Raw genomic sequence first — 25,806 nt, 5'->3', positions numbered from 1 at the left:
GGTCCTCCTCTCTCGCGGCAGCTTTCGTGATAGGACAACGTTTGCGCCGCAGGGTCAGAACGGCCGCTGCGAGCGGTCAACCGTGGCCCGATGCCGTGGCCGACATTCGATCTGACGCTGGTGCATACGACGCACTATTACTTTCAATTTATGTTCCTCGCGATCCTTAAATCGGCAAACTTTCGGGGACCGCCCGCGGGGCTCTTCGAAGCGCCTCTAAGATCTACAGGGTGTCCCGTGTATTCATTGCGATTCGTCTGCTTAGGAATTCGTCGACCATAACTTGGAATCGTAGAAAATTAGTTTGACTGCCATTTTCAAGTATAATTTCCCAAGAATAAATGTCAGACAACTTTATAGTTAATTTTCAGAATAAAAAAAATTCGCATGACTAAAATTTTAATGACAGATGTTACGTTTAAGAAAGAAATCATAAGATAAAAATGTAAGAAAAACATTAGTCTTACTTAAGAATTATACGTTTCAAAATAGTAACGTATAATTTTTTACAACCTACCTAAAAATTCAATGTTAATAAATGAGATTTTGCTGAGAGAAAATTTTATTTAATTTAAACCGCAGAGTATATTTATAATTTAAGTGTGAAAAAAAGAAATAGAAATCATTTTTATTACAATAAAAAAATATGGCAAAGTTTGAAGATTCTATACGTACAATCACACATAATATTTCAGATAAAGCAAATTAAGTATTTTGTCGTCAAAATGAAATGCTTCTTTCAAAATAGCTTTATAAAATAAAGAGATTTATAGTTGTATCTTATAAGGGTGCATAAGTAGATAGAATCATTTATGATAAATCTACATAAAATTTATAGGATCTGACTCTTTCCAGATCTTTGTGATATAAAAATGATCCATAAAGATATGTCTGATGAAAAAAGCAAGAAAGGATGCAAATACTAAAAAAAAAAAATATAGATATTCATACTAAAAAAAAAAATTTGGTTGAATTAACTGAAATGTGAACTAACGGTTCGGATGCTAGTTAAACCTACCAGATTTCCAATTAATTTAACAAAAATTCTTGTTGAATTAATTGGAAATCTGGTAAGATCAACTAGAAATCTGAACCGTTAATTCAATTCCAGTTAATTTAACAAGACTCTTTTTTTCAGTGCACAATAATTTAAACATTTAAATTAAATAGAATGCGTACCTGTTAAAAAGCATTATTAACGTTATAACTCACTCAGTATTTAATTACAATCACGTATCTTAGATCAATTATACGTGCAAATTTGTTCACACATTTGGAATCCGCTCGATCGATTCCTGAAGCTATGCACATTTCTCACGAATCGTTCTATGCATATTTTTGGGCGCGTACGTGCGTGCTTGACGAGGGTATACGTGTATACGCGTCGCGATCGTTTTTCGGGCAGAAAGAAAGCGCGAGACCGGCGTTTCAGGGAGAAGATGATCGAGCTTGGCGACAAGGGGGGAGGGCGGCGAGAGAGGGCGAGGTATTATCGGCATATCGTGCCTGATGCGTACACGTGCACGCGCGATCGCGATGGGTGAGCTCGATATACGCCTCCACCCTCGTAACTCTCTCTCTTCGGTTCGTATTTTGGCGGATTGTACGAGCCGGGGACGTCACGTCGAGAGTAGTATACCTGGGTCCCGATAAACAGATTTCTGGAGGACCGCGCGCGTTGCATACTGCGCTCACTCACGCACGCACGCACGCACGTATATACGTTCGCGTAGACGCGGCCGGCTACATCGTTCGATGGGGGAAAAAAAAAAAAAAATTCAGCGCCCGCTCTTTCCTTTCGGCGCGGTTTGTGAGCGCTTCGGAGCGAGAATGTGTTTGCGGCAAATTGAACGTGTTTAACGTAGAGCGCGAACAAGGCGACAATTTCTGGAGTCTATTTGAATAAAGTGTAGCTAATAATTATGTAATTCTGAAGTTATTTTTATCAAGCAATTTTTCATACACTTCAATATTACGATTTCATCAGATGCGTGGAGGGCTTTAATTAAAGAATTATTTAAATTGTTTATACTAGGTAAATTTGAAGGGTTTAATTAACGACTGTCATCTCGCACAAATTTTTTGAGATTTTAATAAGATTTTTTGGAAAGAAAGAAAAGAAAGAAAATTTCAAGAAAGTAAGCTTACGTTTAATGTGCGTCCAACACATTGAGGGATATTACTTCCTCTAATTTACGAGGAGTGTTGCTTCTCCTATTGCACGGTCAACATTAAGATTCGGCGAACAAGATTTAGCAAGATCCAAGTAACTCTCGTGAGATTTGTTCGGTCACCAAGCAAAATTTATACTACGTGTTAAACCGTGTCGTCCGCAGTGTCACCGGTTGCCAAGAGCTACGAGGAAAAGGGTAGGAAAAGGGACGTTCCCCTTCAAGGGCGTGATCCTTCAACCAGAGTGACTCCCTAAGAAGATAGAAGCTACGTTATGGTACGCACTTGGTTTTCTCGGAGTCGCCGACCGGCCGGTCGACGCGCGATCCGGCCAGAATAAGAGAGTTGTCTCTTAACAATACGATCCCTTCCAACCTGATGGATCGAAGTGAGTTTTGAAAATGTATGCGCACACGGCCAGATTCACAAGGAGGGCTGTAAACCCCGCCTTAGGCCAGGCTCTCGGGAGGGTCCCTTACATTCAGCGCTGAATTTCACCCCAGACTCTCGCGTGCGAGAGAGCGAGAGGGAGAGAGAGATGGAAAACACCCTTCTGCACACCTCGTCTCGCCCGTTTTCCCTCCCTTCCTCACCATGCCCTCCCATAGCCCTGCCTGCCTGCCTGCCGCCGCCATGTGTGTACGAGTTTCATGTCAAGGCAGTGACCCACGAACCAACATATTGGCGTTGTTTGAAGAACGAGAATTGCTCGGGTTGCGCGCCGCTAGGGTTGTTCCCGTGACACACACGAACGCCGATCGATCGATCGTGCGTCGCGCGTGTCCGCGCGGATGATCCCGCCGGCTGTCGTAAATAGCGCGGAATATACTACTTTTCGTTTCGTTTCGTCACGTAGCCGTCCGTAGCGGTAATGACGCGCGCGTCGCTCGCGTGCTGATAGAAGAACGCCGTTCTAGCGCGCCGCGTCGAGAGACCCTTAACGAAAGTCACGCGAGAACGCTCAAGTGAGAAATTGGCGTATTCGATCGGTATAATGACTGGAGGTACCCACTTATCCACAATGTTAGAGCTTTTAGAAAAGGTGCCTTTTTTACACGCTCATTGTATTTCCGTTTTCTTGCTTCTAATTTGTAACTCTAATGCGGAGAGTCCTCCTTGCCCCGATGTTATATAAATTGTAAATTTATTATACATGATTATACACACTCGTCCACAAAAGGTTCGAAGATCACGTGAAATTAGGTTAAACAACTGCCGCGGTTACTTTGTTTGAAATTGTAAGAATTTTAGAGATTATTTTGTTTCTTTGTCAGAAGGAATGTGCGAAGATTTAATAACAAGAACCGCAGGAATGTATTGCATTTTCTATTCATTACGTGACATCTTACGAATTGTGAGCGATTTTTCGCTATGCTAAAACTTATTAATTACAAAGCGTATATAGAGAGATAAAACTTTCAATTATATTATATCAGTAATAAATACTGATTAATTAAAGTGCGTTTTTCTTACACAGAAAAGATTCGTGATAAGAAACGATATTTAGCCCGACAATAAGATGCATTTTTTATATAAATAAAAATTTCAAACTTTTTGACAAATGGATAATAGAACTTAATGTGGAACAGGTAGAGAAACTTTGTATAAACATATCTGGAGATTATTCATAACTAACTTCGTATCAGCATTAAGAAAAAGATCCCACCAGTTTGCGATTATTCAAATTGCTTCCCCTTTTGCGTGAGGCTGCTTGTCGGCATGTCGGCGAACATCGATACGTAGGCCCCTCTCTCTCTCTCTCTCTCTCGGTTGCGCGCGATTCTAAACCTCGAATTTATCCCGCCCCCGCCGGTATTCCGCCGCCACCCCCACCACCGCCACCTCCGCGGGATTCCTTGATAATTGAGGTCTAGCCGGCAGAGTATAAGGAGAGGGATATTTGTTCTCTCCACTTAAAATCGAACCGCCTCGCATTCCCATATTACGCGGCTTTCGTGCCGCTTTTCGCGTCCCGCATGCCTCCCTTCGGAATGCCTACGTAGCGTGTGCGCGCCGCCCACGCCGCATCTCGCACACGCACACGTAAAACCGCGCATAAACGCGCGCGCGGATACGTACAAGAGTGTGTGTATGTGTGTGTGTGAGAGAGAGAGAGAGAGAGAGAGAGAGAGAGGGAGGGGGGTGGAGAACGTTCACGCACACGCGCTTGCGGCCGGTACAGATTAAACTCACGCACAGTCCGGCCCCGGGGGCGGCGTGCCAGCCAACTAATGAGAGAGACGAGCGACCACGATGATAAAGTCTCCGGCTCTCGCCCGTTTCATACTAACGCCCGAATCGTTTCCGTCGACCGCTACGAGAAGAGGCCCTCGCTCCTTCTTCAGGGGCAACGTCGGTGTTTTCGTGGGCAGAGCGAATTTAACCCCTTAAGGATCTTAAGTCCCGCGCAAGTCACTGCACTCGAGAACAGTCATAGTGTAGAGAGGAAGGTATGCGTATAAAAGAAAGAAAGAAAAACAGAGAGAAAGAGAGAGAGAGAGAAAGAAAGAGAGAGGGAGGAAGGGAGAGAGGAGTGATTATGATGCTTTTAAATCGTGAAAACCGTTTGATGTTTGTGCATTTGCGCAAATTATATTTATGATTTAAACTTTATGTTATTCCTACAGTGAAAATTGAAAATAACATTTCAATATTTCTTTATAATATTTCTTTTATAAATATGAAATACAAAAAATTAATAATTTTAAAATTAATTTAATTTAATTTAAATTTATTTGAAGATATACTTGACGTTTATAATCAATAATATTATAATATTATTAACGTTATCGTTATTTAATTCAAAGTTACAATCATAAGAGCTAAATTACAATTTCGTCGATATTTTATTTTAGATAAAAACGTTCGCACTCATCTTCGTTTCTCTTATAAATTATGATTACGGGATGTCGTGCAGGCATGAAAGTATTAATAGCTTTATGCTATACCGCCGATGATCATGATTAAACGAAACGCATTGCATCGTATTGTTTATGAGAGCGCTCTCCTGTAACGCAGATAGAATGCGGATAGAATGCATTTGTGAAACCAACAGCTAAAGAAGCCCCACGGTGTGTTTGCTATTTACAATGCTCCAGTGTGCCCATTGGCCCAAGTTTATAACTGGTAGCATGTTACGGTGACAAAGGGATATCCGCGCGGTGGAAGAAATTAGAAACAGGAAAGAGTACATATTTTTAGTAGCGCAGCAAATGGGTCGCGTTGTAGTTGAAAAAAAAGAACCATCTATACAAACATGTCAGACGCTATTCCATTATTCTTCGGCGATCCCTAATTCGGCGATCGAGCTATCATGAGTTTCGTCGTAGGCACAAATATCGCGATAAATCAACGAGGGACTCCCTGGCTTTCTTTTTAAGCACGGTTCCCGAAATCCGCCCGAGTGGAGTAAACCGAAAAGGAAAACCCAAAAAACACCCGGTAAATTATATATCGTTTAAGCGTCGCGTCGTATTAAAGGTATAAGTTGTCCGCCGACCGCGCGTGCGATAAATTCAAAATGACCGCGCCAACCGTGCGTCACGCGGGATACGCGCGTGGTAGGTTAATCGATATATATCGATGCATCCTCGTGCCTAAAATTTCGCGGGAGGGACGGGAGAAGAAGCAGTCGGGACTGTCGGGAGCGTGTTCGCGCGGCGGCGAGTGTGCACGGTCTTATACCCTTTCCCCTTCGATAACGGACCGAACCAATGTTTTATCGCGAATTATAAGAGCCGACGGGTACGCCGCGGTTGGGCGCGCGGGCCCCGTCCCGCCCGCTCGTTTCGTGTCCGGACGACGACCGACGTTGGAATTCGCGCGCGAGGACGCGCATCATCAGTGTCGGCTCTCAAACGCCACTTGATCACGCCACGCTCTGACCACGGGCGACACGAACGAGAAAGAGAGAGAGAGAGAGAGAGAGAGAGAGAGAGAGAGAGAGAGAGAGGAGGAGAGGGCGGAGAGGCAGGTATATCACGCTCGAGCGTAGGCCCTTCGCCCGCCCACCCCTCGCCACCTCCCACGGCGGAATCGAAATTGTCGGGGGGATTGACATGCGGTCATTAGCGTGATTATCAGTACGATGCGCGGGGCGAACGTGCCCGCGGTCCCGCGCGACTCCATGTTTCTTTTGCTTGCTTTTCAAACGGACTACCGGATCGCGCGCGCCACGCAACCGCGCGACGTACGACGAGAGCGCCCATTTGCTTCGCCTTGTTCTACGCGAGGCCTGCGGGAGGCTCGCGAGAAGTTTCGTATCGTGCGTGGCGCGGCCGCTGCTATTAGAATCATCGCCGCCGTTGGATGCCACGGAGGATGGAATGGGACGCGAGCGGGGGCGCGGGCAGGCGGGAAGAGGGCGAGAGCGCCCGCCGCCGTTTCCACGTTCCACTTCGACGGCGTAGCGGCTAATTCGAACATACATCACAGGTTCGGCATCGCTGGGAGGCCCGACGGGATGGAATCGAATTATCATCCGAGGTGAGTCGTATTTATTATTCTTGCGTTACTTGCGTGCGCGCGCGCGCACACGCGAGTTGGGGTTGACCCTCGAGGTCGCGTCTAACCCGTCTTCCGCGCGCCGGAAGAAACGCGACCATCGAAATGCTGAGATATGCACGTTTAATGAAATTAAACTTATAACTGTCGTAAAAGATAATTTTGCCAGAGCAAATACAGCATAAATAAATTTATGATATACCAACTTAGCCTTATTTTAAATTATAAAATATATATCACATAACATATTTTGTTTTTTTTTTCTAAAAAAATAATTATTCTTTGCAAACATTTTTAAATATACAATTCCAATGAAAACCCGCAATATACCAGCGGTTTTTTTAACTAATTTCTTTATTTTTGGAAAAATACATAATGTGCTTTTTTCGTTTAATCAACATTTTCTTGTTTTTTTTTACTCATTTTAGAAAATATTGATTAAATCTATATACACAAGACAGGCCTTAGATATTAATAAATTATAGAATAATCAATAATATACAATGTAATTAACAATTTTATCCTAGGTGATTGTTTACGTAAAAAAAAGAAAAAATGAGATAACTGTTTTTAGGTTAATAAAGATGTGTTTTGGAAACTAAAAATGGTAAATAATAATATACTATGAATTATGCAACAATTTGCAAAGGCTTCTAATTTCATGGCAGAGGCTGCAGAAGCGAGTTATTTATGCACATGCGCTAAAGTTGATTACAAAAGTCTTAAAATTCGAAACAAATACAAACTTTCGCTTAAAAATCTTCGCTTAGAGAAGATCTTGCGTCAAACTAATTATTTACTGGATATTGGATTTATATCCAATTAAAAACCTTCTGTTACGCAATTGCCGCAACAAGTGACGCTAAGACGCCCGACGTCAAAACGTATGTGTAACCATGCAAATGCCGTTGCTCCCTGAGAGTCGCCGAGAAATAAATCTGCGATAAAAAAAAAAGGGCCGTCATCGATATTCCGCTTGCGGACGGCGTGAGCTTTGAGCCCTGTTATAAAAGTACGCCGGGGACTACTTCAAAGAGCATCGCGCGCCGTTCGCGGATTCAAAGTAGCAAGAAATCACATTTCAAAAAGACCTCACAAAGTCCAGACGTTAGGTAAGCCGGCAATTTGCATGTTATTACCGCGAGGCGTTTGTACTCTCGGGCGATGGCGGGAGCGGGGCGGCGCGACGAGGGAAAGCGGAGGAGGAGGAGGAGGAGGAGGAGGAGGAGGGGGGAACGGGGGTCGTTTTGCCTCCCGCGCGCGCAGGGGAGAGACTTGTTTATTGTAATTACAAAAGTTTGGGCTCCCGGCTCGCCCTTCGCGTTCCTTTGTCCGCCGCCGCCCTTCGCGGACTCTTCGCGAAACGAAGTTTCGGAAGAATACGAAAATGGAGCCGGAGAACGCGCTGGGAAATGGACGTTTGAATAAATACCGATTACGCGCGCGCGTGCGCGTCTCTCTCTCTCTCTCTCTCTTTTTTATTTTCTTTCTTTTGTGGTAAATATTTATTCGCTGTTGCTGCTGCCGTTGCGATCCCGAGGAAAAAAAAAATTGTCCCAGAAAGCAAACGCGATTCTCCGTTGCCGCGCGTCGCCTGACAATCCGGCCCGCGGCGGCCCGGCCCGCGCGCTGCTCCGAGGACGCGGTTGCGATCCCGGGAGACGAGTGGAGGATTGACGTAACAATGCGGCGAATTACCGCGAGACATATTGCGTGAGGTGTAATCCCGTCGATGCGCGCCGACGGACGGGAAGAGAGCGAGAGACGTTTGAAAAGGGCCACGAATTTGCCACGCGTTTGAGTCAACAAGCGCTAACGTAGACAAGCGGGTGGGCGCTACACGCGTGATCGCTCGAGCCCGTGTGTACGTGTACGTGGACGCGTTTATAGAAAAAATCAGCTTGCGATCCTCGCGTTTTTCGGGACAAGAATGGCCCTGGCACCTGACAGCCCGGAGCGCTCGCGATGTGAAAGGATAACTTGGTAGGGGGAAAAACGCGCGCCTCGTTTGCGGTCCCCGCGAATCAATAGGCGATCGATGGGGTGTATCCCTTTACGTCGGGGAGAAAGAAGGGGAGGGGGATTACGGATCAACCGGGGATTTATTGATCGTCCTATTGATCCCTCGTTCTTCTTACCGAAGCACTTCAGCGTGTAAAAGGATTCGCTATCAGGCCGAGGATTGAGAACGTCCTTTCGATCAAAGCATCCGTTTGTCTGCTGAGATAATATAAATCAGTGGTGTTTTCAAGAAATTGCTTTTCTCTCCATATTTATGTTTACCTTTGTTTGTCTTTAAAGTATTTTCTTCTTACGCCGTGCGCACGCACTTCGAACGCTGATGTGCAATGTGGAATGTTATTTTAATATTGAATTAATATTGAATAATATTACATAAAATGTATATCCATACGTGCATCATAGGGACTATTTAAATGTAATGCTTTTTTGTCGTCAAAATCGTAAAATTGGAAAAGTATTTTACGCTGGCAGTAAATTTCAAAGGTTTCCGCAGGCCAATGCAAAAATATCACCGCGACGTAAATAAATATACACGTTCTATGAATTACGAGCAACGAGAAGCTCGTTATTATCGGGTTTAGGCGCCCTCACGGAGGATACGTCAATTGCAATTTAGCAGTTATAGATATATCGGTCTTCTCGCGACGGGCGCAAACCACTTAGGCGGACTCGAAGTTACCGCCTCGAATTATTAGGTAATTAGGCTAAGATGGTCCTGGTGACCATCTAGATGATAGAGAGGCACGGTATATGCACGACTACCTACCGATGGATAAACACATGGGCAGATTACACGGCGCTCTCGGCTCTTGCATAGATATATGCAATTTAACTAGTAATTTCGAACTTACACCGGCTTAACTTCGGGAGTAATGACGTGGTAGTTAAATTGCATCACACGAACGAGTTGTGGCGTTATAACGTCATGTCCCCTAAAACAAAGTAGATTACAGTGGATTTCTTGAGAAATATCTCCTATACAGGAGGCAGGTTGAATATCGTGCTCTAAGAGACATTATTCCCTTCAAAAGCAATATAATTTCTATAAAAAGTATAAATCGTTAAAAATTTTTAGAATATTACATTAATATTATTATAAATTTTATGAAGAGAATTTATTCCAAACACTTTCATATTATTAACAATTTATAATAATTTTGAAATTTAATTTATTAAATATTTGAAAAATTATTAATATTACAAAGGCTTGAAAATAATAAAGACTATCATTATTATCAGTTAAATGCAAATAGAGGTGTGGAATATACTTACAGACATACATATATTATCTATTGGATATAACATATAATTTTTGTTTAAATAATTTTCCTCTTTGAGAGAATTAAACGTAAATATACTTTGAGGCTAATTAGAAATTTTTCAATTATAAAAACATTTCTATCTTTATATTTTTAACGTTCGATTTATACTAGACTTACAAATTTAAATTGATTTTTGAAAACTTAAATTTTTTTGTTATTTTTAAAGTATTTGACTTGAATAAGTCTCACAAAATTAACTGTATGAAACTGTAAGTATTCTGTTATACATTCGATAATCATATGTTATACAGCATTTGTTATACATGTAATTGCTAGGGTAAGGGAAAAGAGATAAGCAATGTTTGTTTATTATTACACTAAAGAGATCAGACCGCGGTCTCGATCGTCGCAGCGGAGAATGGCGAGCGAACTCCGCCTCCTCCCCTCTAAGCGTTACCGCGGCAAGCGCAGCGCAAGAAGGCGGTTTATTCCGCGTTATTCCCCATCTGTATACGCGAATCGCAATTGCGCCCGGGATACCCCGCGCGGCGGTATCCCGGTATCGTGTGGCACGAGTGACGACTCGTACCACGCGACCGCACCGCTCGACTTGACCCCACTCGATCTCACCACTCGATCCGTACTCGACTCGAGTCGAATCGGCGGGTCTCTCGTTAATTGTGCAACGCGGCCCTGATCGTTGTTTTCCGATTTCTCTCTCTCTCTCTCTCTCTCTCTCGTCTCTCTTTCTTTCGCTCCCTTTCGCTTCCACGGGCGATTCACGAACGGCTCGCCGATGAACACCGACGGGGATCGCATCAGGTTGTTCCCGGGCGCTAATATAACACCGGCGCTTCTTCTTCTTCTTCTTCCTCCTTCCCGATCGAGTCACGATTTAACATAGGCGTGGTGCGCCGCGCTCTCCCCTCCTTTCTCCCCCCCTCCCCTAACAGGAAGATAGACGGCTTGACCTCTCTCGTAACTTAACGTAGACTGCGATCGGTTGGACGCCACGATCGAGACCCACGAACGGCGATTAGCCGTCGTCCGTCCGTGAAATCGTTTCTCGTGTCGCCGATCGAAGCGAAATTCTTCACCATCGGCCGTTAACGACCCATCGAGCATTATCGCACGAAACGTACCAGATGGGGAATACACACATTAACACAATCAGATCAATTAATAAATTTACCGTTCACCGTAATTAACGACGAAGAGTTGGAGATCATTTCAATGACAAAACAGACGTTCCCAATATATGTTTGTTGCTGAGCGTTTAAAGCAAAACAAATATGACAGGCGCGTAAACGACTTTCTTTCACGGGAATATTTATTTTATTTCGACGTAAAATCTCCTGTGAAAAGGAACGATTAATTAATATAATAACGGCCAGTTCAAATTTGCATTGAATCGCCCGAGTGGCCGGTCGCGCCAGCGCGCACAAATGGATCAGCGAGCGACATGGCGCCCAGGGGCACCGCGCATTGAGGACCGCGCGTAGCATGAAACTGTCATGACATTCGCGGTCATTCCGACCGAAGGGAATTACAATCGAAATGCATCTGACATACATGCGCGGCGCTAATATTGGAAAATATAACACCGCTATTTATTGGGAATTATTAATATTTAATGTCGTTAAGGCACAGCCGCCTGGAACCGGGGCGATAAACCGCGTTACAATGCGTACCTGAGATATTAAATATGGATCTGATATATATGCGTGCGCGCGGCCGGTTCATCCGTATAAGGCCTCATGAATATAGCACTACGTGACGTACTCGACAGTGCTAGGCCGTTAATAATTGTGTGTTTCGAGAGGATGATTGAAACTGATTGTTCCGAGACCCGCATTACATCTCGTTCTTGAATGACAATCTAGAATTTAATCACGGCGATCAATTTTTACGCGGACTTCATTAAAACACTTTTACTTCTTTTTTTTTATAACGTATAACTTTCTCCAATGTCGTGATTCATCGTGTGCTCGCGAGTCTAATCTATAAACGTGTAAGGAAAAAAAAAACGCTAATTGATTTAACAATAATTTTGAAAACTGATTGCTTGATTAACGTACAAGAAGTCTAAATTACGAATTTGTGTTTTGTAGTATCTAACAATTCGTATCTTCGTGCTTCCGCCGAGCGAAGCGCAAAATACGAGTGAAATAAAAAAACTAGAAAGGTAAGGGAGGATTGAACGACAGCAATTTCTGAGCAGGCCCTCTAATAAAAGAAACAGGAGAGAAATTTCGAGCTGGTCCAAAGACCGCGGAAAATTCCGAGAGACTGTTCGTCTGCTGTGAGAAAATATCGAGCGGCACCCCGTACACGAAAACACACTTTCCAAATGGCTGCATTTCAACCTAAAATCAGCGACGCTCGTCACCGCGCGCCCACCAATCCCCTTCGTCGCGCGTCGAGGGTAAACGAGCTCAGCGTAGGATACGAGACGAAATGTTGCGCGGGGGCGAGAGAAGGAGCGAGAAAAAAGGGAGGAAAGTGTAGTAGCCGAAGCTCTAAAAGATGGGAGAAGGGAAGAAGAAAGAAGAGGGCGTAATAACGTCGCGGTGTGAAAACTCGCCGAAATCTCCGGCGGGCGAAAAGGAGGGGGAGAAGGAAAGGAGGGTGAAGGAGGGAAACAGAAGCTGCGTCTTGGTCTGTTCATAGGCACCTCTCTTTCCCTCCACTTTTTCCCGCTTTCGCTCCCTCCTTCGCCTCTTTCTTCGCTACCTCCGCCAACCTCTTGTTCCTCCTGCGCCGCTCCCGTTTTCTCCTTGACGGGGGCAAAAGCGCGAGTGGGACGGGCGAGGAGACGGGGCAGCGACGACAGGGACGTACGAAGAAAGGGGCTGCAGCGTGGTAGCACGCAGCGCGCTGTGCACATAACAGCATGTGGTGGGGGAGGATAACAGGGTAGAAGAGTGACGCGGGGTGGACCGGCATACACACAGCAGTGGCAGTACATCCAAGGAGCAACCGACCCGCCGGAGGGGAGGAAACGAGGGGGACATCGATCGGTCATGCGCAGATTGCGCTAGGTGCCCGTCGTCGTTTCCGCCGCCTGTGTACATCGCGCGCGCGAGAATGGTATCCGTGGATTGTGCGATGCTGCAGCCGGTACAGAGATAGCAGGGACGCGGGATAATGTCTCATACGAATCCCAGGTAGATGCATCCACGATACCCGGTCTGCGATACTCCGTGCCCACGAGTCGGCGGCTCTGTCCCCTCTCACCCTTTCGCGGTTTTTTTTTTCCTTACCTCGCTGTACGTATTCGCCACCTCGATATACGAGTCGAGAACTTTTTGGGCGAGTTCAAAGAAGGGTGTTACAAAAAAGACCTATTTTTGTACTCGGGAAAAATAAAATAAACCCTGAAAGATTGAGTTTAAATCGGAAAAACGCGTGGCGTCGCAGTTACTCGTGGGAAAAATTGCTACGCTGCACGTATTGATGTGATATAGTTTCGTGTTTTGGTATTAAAAGCCAGTATAGAACATTTTATAAAAATGTTATGTTTATTAGCGAAAATTTATTAGACGCAACGGTCGTGCGTTTGCACGAACATGTCGAGATGATTTTCCGTATCCGCTGCAAGTGCACGAAAATTTTCTATTACACTTGATATTTTCTCTATTGTATATAGAATTTTTATAAGATATCCTGTACTTTTAATGTTACAAAACATTATCGATGTATATGTGCATATTACTACTGTGTACCATCAATACGTATAGCTTAGCGATTCGTCACACGAATAACTGCGATATCACGTTTCTTCGATTTAAACTAACTCAATTTTTTATCTGTTCCCGTCATGTGATGTAATTTTAACGCACCATCGGATTGTTCGTTTCAAAACTATAAGACATGATATCTATTTCATTTTTCTTATCGACATCGGTCAAGGCAAATACTTCTTTTTTACTGAACAAATTACGCGAGTTTCGGACAATAGTCAATAAATGTTTCTGTCCTGGATGTTTAACAGAACGAAAGTAGGAGAAAGATTTCATAAATTAAGTTTTTGCATTTTTATTTTTTTCTCATTGAGTGTTTTTGATTTAGATATGAGATAAAGTTCATATATTTTAATCTGTTTTTAGTGTTTTTACATTTGTTTTTTTTTCAATAATTTTTAAAACTGTTAAAAATGAATTTTTATAAGAATTCTCTTAAACACCTTCAATATTCTATATGACATTTAAAAAAAAATTCAATTTTGTAAATTTTTTGTAAAGCTTATCAAATTTGTTCAACTTTGGGTAATTTTTAACAGTTTCCATTGATATAAATGCATTATTCGGTATTGTTTTATTGATATTCTATTTTTTAGGTAGTATGACATTTTGTTAGTATTAATAATTGTCCTCAGTTTTATTTATTTTATAAAATTTAGTAGACTAGAATAATATTAACATTCATATCGGGATATTTTGCTCATCAATAAAATTTTTATTCGATTACAAACACATGTGCAATTGTTTTTAATACAAATTGACTGAAAATATCAATGTTTGTTTTTCTTAACAATCGTAAAAATAAAATTCAATCCTTATTGTTTCTCAAATTAGGTAGATATATTTTTTTTCAAATACTTACAGGTAATTCCATATTTATAAATACGCCATGCTAGAATAAGTTGATTCCCGTCTATTGATTAAAAAGTTGTGTGTAAAAATCAGAAGTGATCTTGAACGTATTCAATTTGACGCTTAAGAATAAATAAAAATTTAAACTCGAACAGATCCGAAAGTAGAACTGAGACAAATGAAAGTAGATTTCTCAGTGTACCGCTCATTGGGGCAACGATGTGGTCGATTGGCGTCTCTCTCGCGCGCTTCATACACCGTTCTCGTCAATTCAAATCCACTGGTCACCGTCGCTAACTCACTCACCGACGTCCTCCCTATCCCCTCTCCCCTCTCATCTCTCCATCTCGTTAAACCCCACGGTTACTCACTCGCCGAGGGTAAGCAACCTCGACGCGGTTCGGCCCGCGTAGGTTACGTCGCGACGCGTCGCGTCGGGCTTGGAGGTTAGGTTAGGTTAGGTTGGAGCCCCGTCGTCATCCCTCTCCGGCTTACGCGGTATACAGGCAGGTATATGGAACAGGGCCGCGCAGGGTCCGTCGTGTGACTGTAGGCGGAGGCACCACACCCCCGCGGGGGCAGGCGATAGTACCGCGCCGCGGGTGGTGGCGGCGGAGGCGCATCGTCGCCGCGGCAGGGGTGGTATACGGGGCGGCGGCGGCGGCGGCGGCTACGGCGAGAGGGAGGGACGGGGGTGAAGGGGAGGAGAGGAGGGAAAAGAGAGGGGGGGGGGTGCCGCGGCGCCTCTCTCGCCTGAAGCGCAGTGCGACGTCGCGACGCGCCACGTGCGGTGGGCCAATACACATCGGGACACACGGCACACGAGTATATGGAAAACGCGACGTGACGGAACGGAACGAAACGGAACGGAACGTTAACGCGACACACGACGCGGTTGGTCGCGGCCGGAAGACCTTCGCTCTGCTCTCTCGTCTACTCTGTCGCGCGTTCTCTCGCGTGGCGCGTGTCCTCGGAGTCGTCGTCGTTGTCGTCGTCATTGTCGTCGTCGTGCCGCGAGAATTCCGCGTCGGTCCGCCTGCCATCTTCGACGAGCCACCGAGTGATTCCAAGGTGCGATCAAGTACACATACTGCCGTTCAGCAGTACTTACGAGAGGGGGAAAAAGAAAGAGAGAGTGAGAGAGACGGAGAGGAAGAAGTAGACTGTCCGCGAGCGCGGGAGCGAGCGGGGGTGGAGAGGGGGTAAGAAAAAGAAAGATCGCGGTAGGGAAAGAAGGAAGGGAGAGCGAGCCGGCCGGTAGGAACGCGTGAGTGAGAGGAACGAAGGGAAGAGAGAGAGAGAGAGAGGGACAGTTCGCGTTTGGAATTAACCTCCAATAATCCGCTTGCGGATTAAGTTACGAAGGCACGCGTGTGCGTTATTATCTCGCTCGCGACGGATATACCGCGGGAACGATCGCATTTTCGTCCTCCTGTCCCCCGGGTCTGACGCGGAAACGCGAGTTTCACCCGCGGCCGCCGCCACCGCCGATGCCGTCGTCGCTGTGCGCCCGTCGGTGATTCGCCGTGAGACATCGGAGACAAGGAGGTGAGTCGCACATTTACCTTCTGCCGTGAACTTGGCTTTAACGATCGTCGCGAGACTTGTGCTCCAAAAGAGAAAATTAATGGACGGGAAACGAAATCTCGTGCCTCGCGCGAGTGGTCGCCGCGAAATGTGTGGCGTGGGTGACCTTGGACTGTTTCGTACGAAGCACGTAAAGCTCCCGGAGTTGAATCGTTACATTTTGCGCCCAATGTTTATGTCGGCAGCGAGTAGTTCATGTAGTTCATTGGACGACGCGGGGCATTGTAAAAAGTTTATCGTGCGACATCGCTCTCTGTCGCGTCTTCGTTGCGAATTCAAGAATATAAAAGGGGAAAAGTTTTTCGCAGTGTGTTTTTATGTGTGCGAACGTTCACTTGTTTGGTATTGCACAACGGAACGGTATTTGATCTTCGAAAACAATTGATAGATTAATTTCTTTCATTCAACAATCGTGGCGCATACAGTGTTACAGATTACATTGTTTGTGAAAATCTCTATTGTACATTCGGATATGAAATCCTTTGAAAATAGGAAAAGTATGATTTAATAAACAAAAAAATAAAAGAAACTAAAATGATAGAAGTATTTTTTGCATTATTGCAGGAGTGTGTGAAGTGGTGCGCGATTACATTTTTAAATTTTGTGTTAAATTTTACTATACGTGTTTAGTTGAGTTTTTTCTTCTATTAAAGAAAGTAAATACGAGCAAAAATGTAAGCAAAAATCCGAGGAAAATCTTATTCGCGAAGGGTGATTTTCGAGAAAAATGATACACAGCTCTTTTAATTCGTACACGTTACAAGTTTTCGGATTTCAAGTGTTCGATAAACACCGTTGTGCATAAAAGGAATAAATGATAGTGATCGACGAGGTTAATCGTTTCGCTTGTTAATGTTTGATTTAATTCAAATGTGTCTGCGGGAGAACGGGTACGCAAGTCGGGTGTAACAATAAACAATACAAAGGGGCAGCGATTGTTGCTCAGATTGGCTCGTTCGTTGCATGAAACTTGATGCTAAATAATAAAGTCAACGTTGTCCCCGATAAACGATCACCATTTGATTTAAATACGGGAGAAAGGGAAAGAGAAAGATACTCGGCGCAAAGTGACGATTTTGTGGCTGAAATGGTACTATGCAGAAAATGTGTTATATCTCCTATATTTAAATTTAATAATGATATCCTTTGATTCGTACGGATTTGCATAAATCATGGATATATATTGAAAGATGCGCGGTGTTATTATATGTGTTTTAATTTTGAAAGCGAGAACCGAGTATAATTGCGTTCAATAGCTCTTTATGAATATACGCGGATGAGAGAGAGAGAGAGAGAGAGAGATATTTCAGTAATAAATTATTCTCTGAAGTTTTACTACCATTATTGACAAGATTCATCAAGCGATTGAAATATCGCTCATTCAAATTTTTCCGTCCAATATAAATCTTTTTATGTAATTGGATGTTATGTTTTTTTATTAGCTTATATATTTTTTATTTATATATTTTTATATATTTTTCCCCCATATCCAAATTGAAGCGATGTGATTTTTATTGCGTTTAGCACTGATACCGTTCCGGCATTGTTATTTCACTCGCTAATTGTAGAACACGGAAAGCTTTTTGTCTTCAATATTACGCGGTTGTTAATCTTAGTTCGTACTCTCACCTAAACCCAAATATCTATATTATTTATAGTAAAGTAAATCTTTAAACACCGTTATGCTATAAATTTTCCGAGATACCGTAAGTTGCCGTTAAGCATTCCCACGAAGTGTCTGAATTGTACCTGTAAACACCTTGGGAATTGCAGATATTTTTACTTGTGGACATTTCGTAGCAATAGCGAAGAAAAGCTAAGGCTGTAATCTCCGCTTGTCGAGCGTCTTGGGATATCTTCCCGTTTTGTGAAAGTGTTTGCAATTAAAAAGCGGTCGTGCCACCTCGGGGAGCCGTATTTAACTTTGCTTAACTAAGTTCCCGATCCGTTGACGCGACGCCCGAGGGATTCCGGCCGACGAAAGCAATTCGCATTTTTGTTACTCACCGCAGGAAATTTTCGCCAAATCTTGCTCGATATTTCCGCGCCCTTCATGCATGGCTCGCGTACAAAAAGAGGAGTATTATTATGCAAATAAATCTTAAAATTCTCTTTAAGGAATTTATTTTCATTGCGCGTAGATTAGTTTTAAATCTAATTAGTTCTTATTAAATAATTTTCTTTCGTAATTAAATACTTTTATATTTCGATTTTCTTTTAATTAAAACATTGTTACGGCAGATGAATAATATTTTAGATAAAACAATTATTTTTTTAACAGAAAAATTTCTAGGGTATTTCTTTTTGATTTTAATGTAACATTATAAGTTTGTAGGTATAAAAATATTTAATATATATTTTTATTGACCGTAAGCTAATTGTTTAAGAAATGAAATCAACTCTCGCCAAATTTTTTACTATAACTATTGAATAAAACTTGATAGCGTAATTTTGTAAATTAAATATATACAAATTAAATACATAAAACTTTGAAAGCTATTTGAATTAATTCTTTTTTAGTTAAAAAATGAAAATTTGACTGATTTTAAAGGATTTATTATCATTCCTTATACTGCATGTTTGGTTACCGATAAATAAAAATATTGAATATCTTTATCCGTTCAATAAATCTACCAAGTTTTATTAAAATCAAAAAGAAACTTATTGAAAGCTTTTCCTTGTAAGTCGGATATATTTGAATGTACTAATATTTTTGAGCATAAAGAAGCGATTATTTTTACCGCTAAATTATGGTAATTTCTTTTTAACACGTGAATTTATTTAAACCGATTCACCCGTCAATCTTTAAATTAATTCATTTTTGTCATATTTAATATACATTTTATTTTATTTAATACTTATATTCATTCAAATGCTTTGATATATTTTTCTTTCAGTACAGTTCGCTTCCTCACGGAACTGCCGACGGAAGATGCCGCCTGCCGATCATCTCGGAACGTGAGTGACAAGCTGGATATTGGTAGCGTGCCGATCGGCGAGGAGTTTCCGGGTACCCTACAAATTTTTCAATCACGGAGGACACTAACAACAACATGTCTTACCTCGCTCTGGACTCCAACGCTTGGCAGGTAAGTGTTACATCTGTCATGCCGACTTTATATGTTGGGTTTTACGTTGGAACGAAGGGAGAATCGGGCGTTTAGTCAAATTGCGGTTCTGTCTGAGACTCGGAGGAGCACAGCTAGAAATAAATAACCGCAAAATATTTTCTTTTTACGCAAACTGGCAAATTGGCAAAGAGTTAACGGCGATTTTTGCCACTTTGGAGTGTTATTTTATCAATATGACATTTAATTGCAACGTAGACTCATATTTTTCATTTAACAAGGTTATTTAAATCTCTCTGAACAATATACTTTTCGAGAAAGTAATGTTTTTTTTTTTTTACGAGTTACATTCTCCCTGCATCATGATGTGCCGGACATTCGATTCGCGAAGCATAACCGAGAAGCGCTATCTTAAAATGTGATTCTAAATTTCGGAGGGAAAACCTCTTCAACAATAACATTTTTATGACAGGGAAATAAACGTTCTATGTATTTCGTACTAAATGGAAAATGGAAGACGTGTAAAAAATTGATATTTTAAAGCAGATATTACGTATGGGCTTTATAAACCGATTCCGAACGACGACATTATAAATACGCGGGTATCATCTCGCGTAATTGATTTATAGCTTTGGGCGAGCGCGAGGAAGCTTTGCATACATTATTTTAGGATATCTTCCTCAGAGTCATTCTAATGTCACCGTAAGAACAGCGGAATGTACATCTCTCGGTGTAATTTTCGCGACAGCGGCGCGGATGGAAATATTGAATTTGAAGCTCTCGCGTTACCTTAGCCGAGGTATCAAGACACGTCGCCGCAGTAAACACATTATCCTCGTGAATATATCCTGGATATCCAAGCTCCCTGCTGCTGTATGTGACATGAATATTTATACGCGGCGCAGAGAGCTACCGTCGCGCATGAACGTTTCATTCTCCTGCACGCGGAAAAGCTGCGCGCTTTCTCTCTCTCTCTCTCTCTCTCTCTCTCTGATCATTATTTTATTATTCGAATATGTAATTCTAACGAGGCGTCTGCGGACGAAAACTGTTTAACTGAAAAATTCGTCCGATTGGCGAGCATCGATAAACGGTTCGCTTTGTATCCGCATCACCAGACTCGACGGAACAAAAATTGAAACGTCATATTTTCGCAATTAAAAAACTTATGAAATTATTGCACGCGTTCGTAATGATTATACGTAAATGATTATACGTGTATTAATTAAACGGCAGGCATGTGCCGCACGTCTATACGCATACGAGAAAGACAAAGGTGTTCAAAGTACTGTCTGTTTCACAAAATTGTTCTCGCGTGCGCATAAAGAGAGAAATTCCTCCCTTCGTTGGATTACTATATTATCGAAAAAGCATATTAAAATTCCACCTTAGCAGTTTGATTTGACTTCCTGCATACCTCAAAGTTGCTTTAACTACTTCCGCTTATACGACGCCGCCAGCGAGGCGAGTTAAACGGGCCCTATTTACCGCGAGGCGGTTTCTGATAATCGTAGATCACCGAGGACAGATCAATCTTCTTCCGCGATCGCGCGGCGATCGGCGCGCCGCGCCGGGTCCACCCCATTCATAAACCAGCCAACCAGACGTCAGATACGGATCGCGGGAGACCTCCGGCATCCCTCTCCTCGCGCGGCTAATTCTCCCCCATGGTAGACGCGATCATTACCGACGCAAATTAGCGACCGGCCACGTTCCACCGGCGCGTTTCGCATGCGATGCGTGGAACGAGCTCGCGCGATTACGCGGGGTTGAGTAATGCGCGCACGCGATCACGAGGTGCTGTACCCATCAGGTAAAGGACGAGGATAGTGGAGAGGGGGGGGGGCTCTTTTTTACAATTCCATTCTCGCGAAGGTCCTTGGAATCTGTCGTGAGCCACGTTGTCTAGGAAAAGGGGCACTCAGAGCAGTAATGCAGATTTCAGACTTTTTCTACATAGCCATGCCCGTGGAGAGGATGAAGAATTAAGGGCAAGAACCAATTATACACTGAGCACACACTGCATGAGTCTTTAATACGATTGGTCCTTATCCTTGGTTTTTCATCCCCTCCACAGGCACGGCTATGACGCAAATCTGAAAACTATGATCCAGAGCTCTTGTGTACGCACACGCGGTTTTTATGTGTACTTACGAACACGGAGACGGCCATTGAGATCTAGAATATGCCGAAGGAGAATTATCGTTTCACTCGGAAAAACTGTTTAGAGTAGATTTTTCTGTCGTTCGCGTGTAATTGCGATCGCGGTGCGTATGTGGCATGCATCGTGTTGATTTATTTCTCGTTGTTCAACAATTCGCGCAACAGTTTATTACGCAATGTTTGACGTTTGAAAACAGATACCGCTTTTATATGCAATATGTTTCACTGTTCCTCTTGAATATTTCTTTTTTTCTCTTTCTTCTACCCGTCATAAGTTTTCTAAAAGAAGTTTTTAGAAAAGTCCAATCGCATTATGTCAAGATATGGCATCGAGATTATTAGTGCAATGTATATGCTCCTTCAAATGTAAATCACCATTTCGGTTGTATTACGTTTTGCCGCATATGCCGCGATTGGCGGAGCATGGCCGTTCGGACGGACGCGGAAAAAAAAACTCACGCGAACAAATGGCGAGGGGAAAAAAAAATCTTCGATCGGGTGGGAAAAAAAAAGCCGACGCGTAGGTATCGTCGCTTTGGACACGGTATGGCGCGGCATCGGTTCTCCCCTTCGCGGCGGTCACGGAAATCACATAGTAACAGCAGGAAATGTAAGTCCTCGAGCATGGCGGATAGCGGAAACGCGTTTAGGTAGTAGCCCCGTATTGAATTATGTTGTTAGCCGAGTTTCTCGCTAGCTGCGCCTATGTTGTCTGTGAAAGGCAATCCCGGCAGTGGCCGACTGGTACTTGTTCTCCTTACCTCCTAACGCTTTAATTTGTTCCACTGATAACAAGTACCTCTCTCGGAGTGCTCTCTCGGTCTTTAATTATTTATTCAAATTCTGAGATTGCGGTTTAACGTTTAACGTGCCGCCACGGAACGTTCCATTTCGATCGAAAACGATGAAAAATATAAGCCGCGCACGAAGATCATTCACGTTTTTTTTTTTTTTTTTTAAATACTTTTCGTACTCTGTAACACGCAAATAAACTTTGTTTTACATGACTATGTTTTACATTTCTATTGTTCTCCTGTCTGAAAGTTGTGCAGCTATTTTAAAATTAACTGCCGTGCCTTTTTGATAGGTGGAATGTTACGTTAAAAAAAAAAAATAAAAAAAAACATACTTGTTGTATTTATATACGCTTGAGATCATTTTTGTGCAGCAAATAAAACAACAACAAATTTTTACGATTGAATTATATCAATTTTGAGACACACGACGCGGAGATTAGTGTGAACAGGGTATAAAAATATTGTTGAAATGGTGATTTGTACAACGCGCAACCCGCCATGCTAGTTTAACAATCACTGGCCAAACAGAGAGAGAATGCCATTTCTTTTCTATAAAAATAATTATTGCGCTGAAATTCAGTTTTACCGTTTGTGTTTACACACGGAAATACGGGTTTTGACAAAACAAATTCATGAAAATGCCGCTTCATTGGACCAGTTTCTGTCGTTGTAAAACTGTCGGGGAGGGGGGGGGGGTTATTGAAAATAGCTTCGCGGCCGAAAAATATGTGGTGGGAATAATAATACACGGGCGACGATAGGAAGGAAGTCGTCGAAATGCGGGAACGCGGGCGCCGATGAGTGTGACGAGTATTTGCACATTTTCCAATAAAGTATGATCCCGTCACGTGGCAGAGCCGAGTGGCGAGTTGTGTCTTTGTGGTTGGAATAACAAGGGTGGGATACCCCGCCGCACAGGAGAGAGTTAATACTTTGCTCTCACGTGCCATCTTTGTCGAAGATCACTCTCGTGTCTTTCGCGCCCATCACCCTCTTCCATCTCTTTTCTCCCATCTTTCTGTCTTTTCGCAAATCTCGCCCTGAATTGACGGGGAGACCGCGACGCCTCGTGATATCCCATCCTACGCACGTGTGAGCATGCACCATGCATTCTGCGCCGGACAGTAATGCCGCGCGCGGTTAGATAAAACCTTATTCTCTATTTGTACAACGATTTTGCGAAGTATTGTGTTATAATTATTATTTTTTGTATGTAATTGTGGAAATAGAATTTGCGTACAAAGATTTATCGAGAACAATGTCGAAAATGGACCTCTCTTTTTTCCTCTTCTCTCTCTCTCTCTCTCTCTCTTTTTCTCTCCACGTTCGTTTCCTGTAATAATTTTGTAAACTTTTGACTCGAGCTTTCAGTTCTTTCAAATTCCACAAATTAGGAAAATTAATTTTTATTTTTTAACAAAAGTGGATTTGTGCAGAAAGAATATTGCGGATACTAACGATCGTTGGGATATTGTTAGATAAACTCTTTGGCTAAACGAGAGTATTATATTCCTTTCGTCGAGCACTTTTATTCGATTTGTTGACCAATGGCCCTTGACCCATTCATTTCTACTGATAAACGTCACCAGGTTCGACTGACTTAAATCGTCTGATCCGTTCACCCCACGCCGCTCGATTTGCCGTAGCGAAAGAAAACATTTTTCCGGGGTATCAACGCGCATCGGTTTTGTTCTCGATGTAACCGAGCGTCACGTTCAATATACTCGAGTTATTTGCCGCTTTATCTCCGCTTAATGCGTGATTCACTATTTTGCATGGCGGGAACAGTTGGTGGCTACATCAAAAACCCACCGGCACTTCAAAGTTCGTAGAATTGAGCGCGGCCTCGTTGACGGTGGAGGGTAGAGCTTCGTTTGCACGGCGATGGGGAGGGCAGGAGAAGAAAGAAGAAGAAGGGTGAACGAAAAATAAATGATACCCGAATTAGCGTAATCGTGTGATGGTTTTGCGAGGGAGATACGCGAGGGGGCAATGTGGGGAACGACAAATTGCGTTTCGATTTCATTTCGCGAGGAGATGACCGTCATGATGAGGAGGATGAAGACGTCGTGCTCGTAAAGGAAAAAAAAACGAACCGAATCGATCGCGCGTGTGTTCGAAACTATTGTATTCGATCAATGAACGGGGCCATTTTCTTTCCAATAACGCGATATTTTACATTATTTTGCTTTTGTTATGTATACAATATTGATATTTAATGCTAATTGCTAAATCGACACTATTACCGCGTCGAGGAAACTACATTATTTAACGTGAAACATGTTTATGATAATATCCTGGTTAACACATAGCAGCTATAAAATGTTTATATCTTAAAAAGTAAGAATTAATCAATAATGTGGTTAATGTACGTTTAACAAACATGAATTGTGTAGCGTTCGCAATAATAACTTTTCCATTATAATATCAAATCTCTCCGATTTCGCGTTATTACATATGAATTGATTTTTTAGCCAATTGTTTTGCTCTGTACAGAGAATTTGTGAAGACGGATTGAATACACCGAGAAAAAAATTATAGAAAAGTACCGTGGTTGACTATAAATTGAGTACAAATGTCTTTTCTAGTGTAAATTTATAAGGGAATAAAAGACAAATTATTTTTTATGCACAATTTCAAATAAATGAATCAATTTTTAAAAAACCAGGATAAAATTTCTAATTTAGTATATTAAAATAGATATATGAAAAAGCAATTGCATTTATATTCTTATATCACGGTAGTTTTTGACGAATTTTCTATATAAAAATTAACCAATTTTTTTCTCCATGTAGAGCGAATTAGATTGCTATGAAAATTTAAATTCTCATCTTATCTTAACTTTTAAGATGGTCTTGTAAAATGATTTTGTCGAAAGAAAAGTTTATATTTTCAAATATAAGTACATTGTATAAAAAGTATGTAAAATAAGAGACATTTAACTTGGGACAACTTTGTTTATCCGTCCTACCGGCAGTCGTGAAGAATTGTTAGTTTCAAGTCCTGCAAACCCGTCATTTGTTTCCGTCGATTGAGTCACGTAAATAGAGCAGTTATTGACCGGAGTCAAACCTTCGTCTGTCCAAATACACAGAAACCGAACGCGAGGCGATTGTAACAGTCGAGATTGCCGTGCTACTATGGCGGCGCGAGTTAATCATGTAAAAGTGTGTATCTAATGTGCTGCAATTACAGTTAGGTCGCTGTACGTGGGGGGCACTGAATAAAAGACGGTAGCTGTCGGCGTGCAGGACGATGCCAAACATCGACGATAACCCTCCCCCCTCCCTCCCGGAAACGTTGGTTAACCCATGACAATGCTGAGAGAGCCAAGGCCCATTGTCACCCCAGGGTACTGCACAAAAGGCCACGGCACTTTGTTCGTACGTGTCTACATACCGCGCGTGCCGCACGACACATTTCTGCATAATGCAAACGACACATTCGGGTTTCGCGACCTTTCAGCCCTGCAGTGCCACGGCTTTAATGCTTGCGATAACCAAGACATTACGTGTCGCTATTGCCAAGAATAGAATATACCTACTGAAAGCATGTTTCAAAATTGTTGAGCGACAGTTTTTATTGATCAGCTTTTATTGGAAGCTTATAAAAAATACATGTTGAGTATGTTACAAAT

The 25,806-nt window shown here is 42.6% G+C and overlaps 1 protein-coding gene and 1 long non-coding RNA gene across 2 annotated transcripts; one reads left to right on the top strand and one right to left on the bottom strand.

Annotated features, from left to right (window-relative positions):
- Nucleotides 1-8,149: 8,149 nt before the first annotated feature.
- LOC118644376 lies at nt 8,150-15,270 on the bottom strand. The gene is made up of 2 exons (XR_004962192.1): nt 14,565-15,270; nt 8,150-9,629 (listed from the first exon to the last, which is right to left on the bottom strand). It is a non-coding gene; the product is annotated as an uncharacterized LOC118644376 (long non-coding RNA).
- Nucleotides 15,271-15,894: 624 nt separating this feature from the next.
- LOC105832435 lies at nt 15,895-22,486 on the top strand (the record flags this gene model as incomplete). The annotated part of the gene is given in 3 exon segments (XM_036283044.1): nt 15,895-16,029; nt 16,032-16,102; nt 19,039-22,486. Coding segments are annotated over 3 exon segments (402 nt in total), but the record flags the coding sequence as incomplete, so codon positions are not given.
- Between the last annotated feature and the right edge of the window lie 3,320 nt (nt 22,487-25,806).

Source organism: Monomorium pharaonis, chromosome 2, assembly GCF_013373865.1.
Source record: "Monomorium pharaonis isolate MP-MQ-018 chromosome 2, ASM1337386v2, whole genome shotgun sequence".
Lineage (NCBI taxonomy): Eukaryota > Metazoa > Arthropoda > Insecta > Hymenoptera > Formicidae > Monomorium > Monomorium pharaonis.
This window is presented reverse-complemented; position numbering and strand designations above follow the sequence as displayed.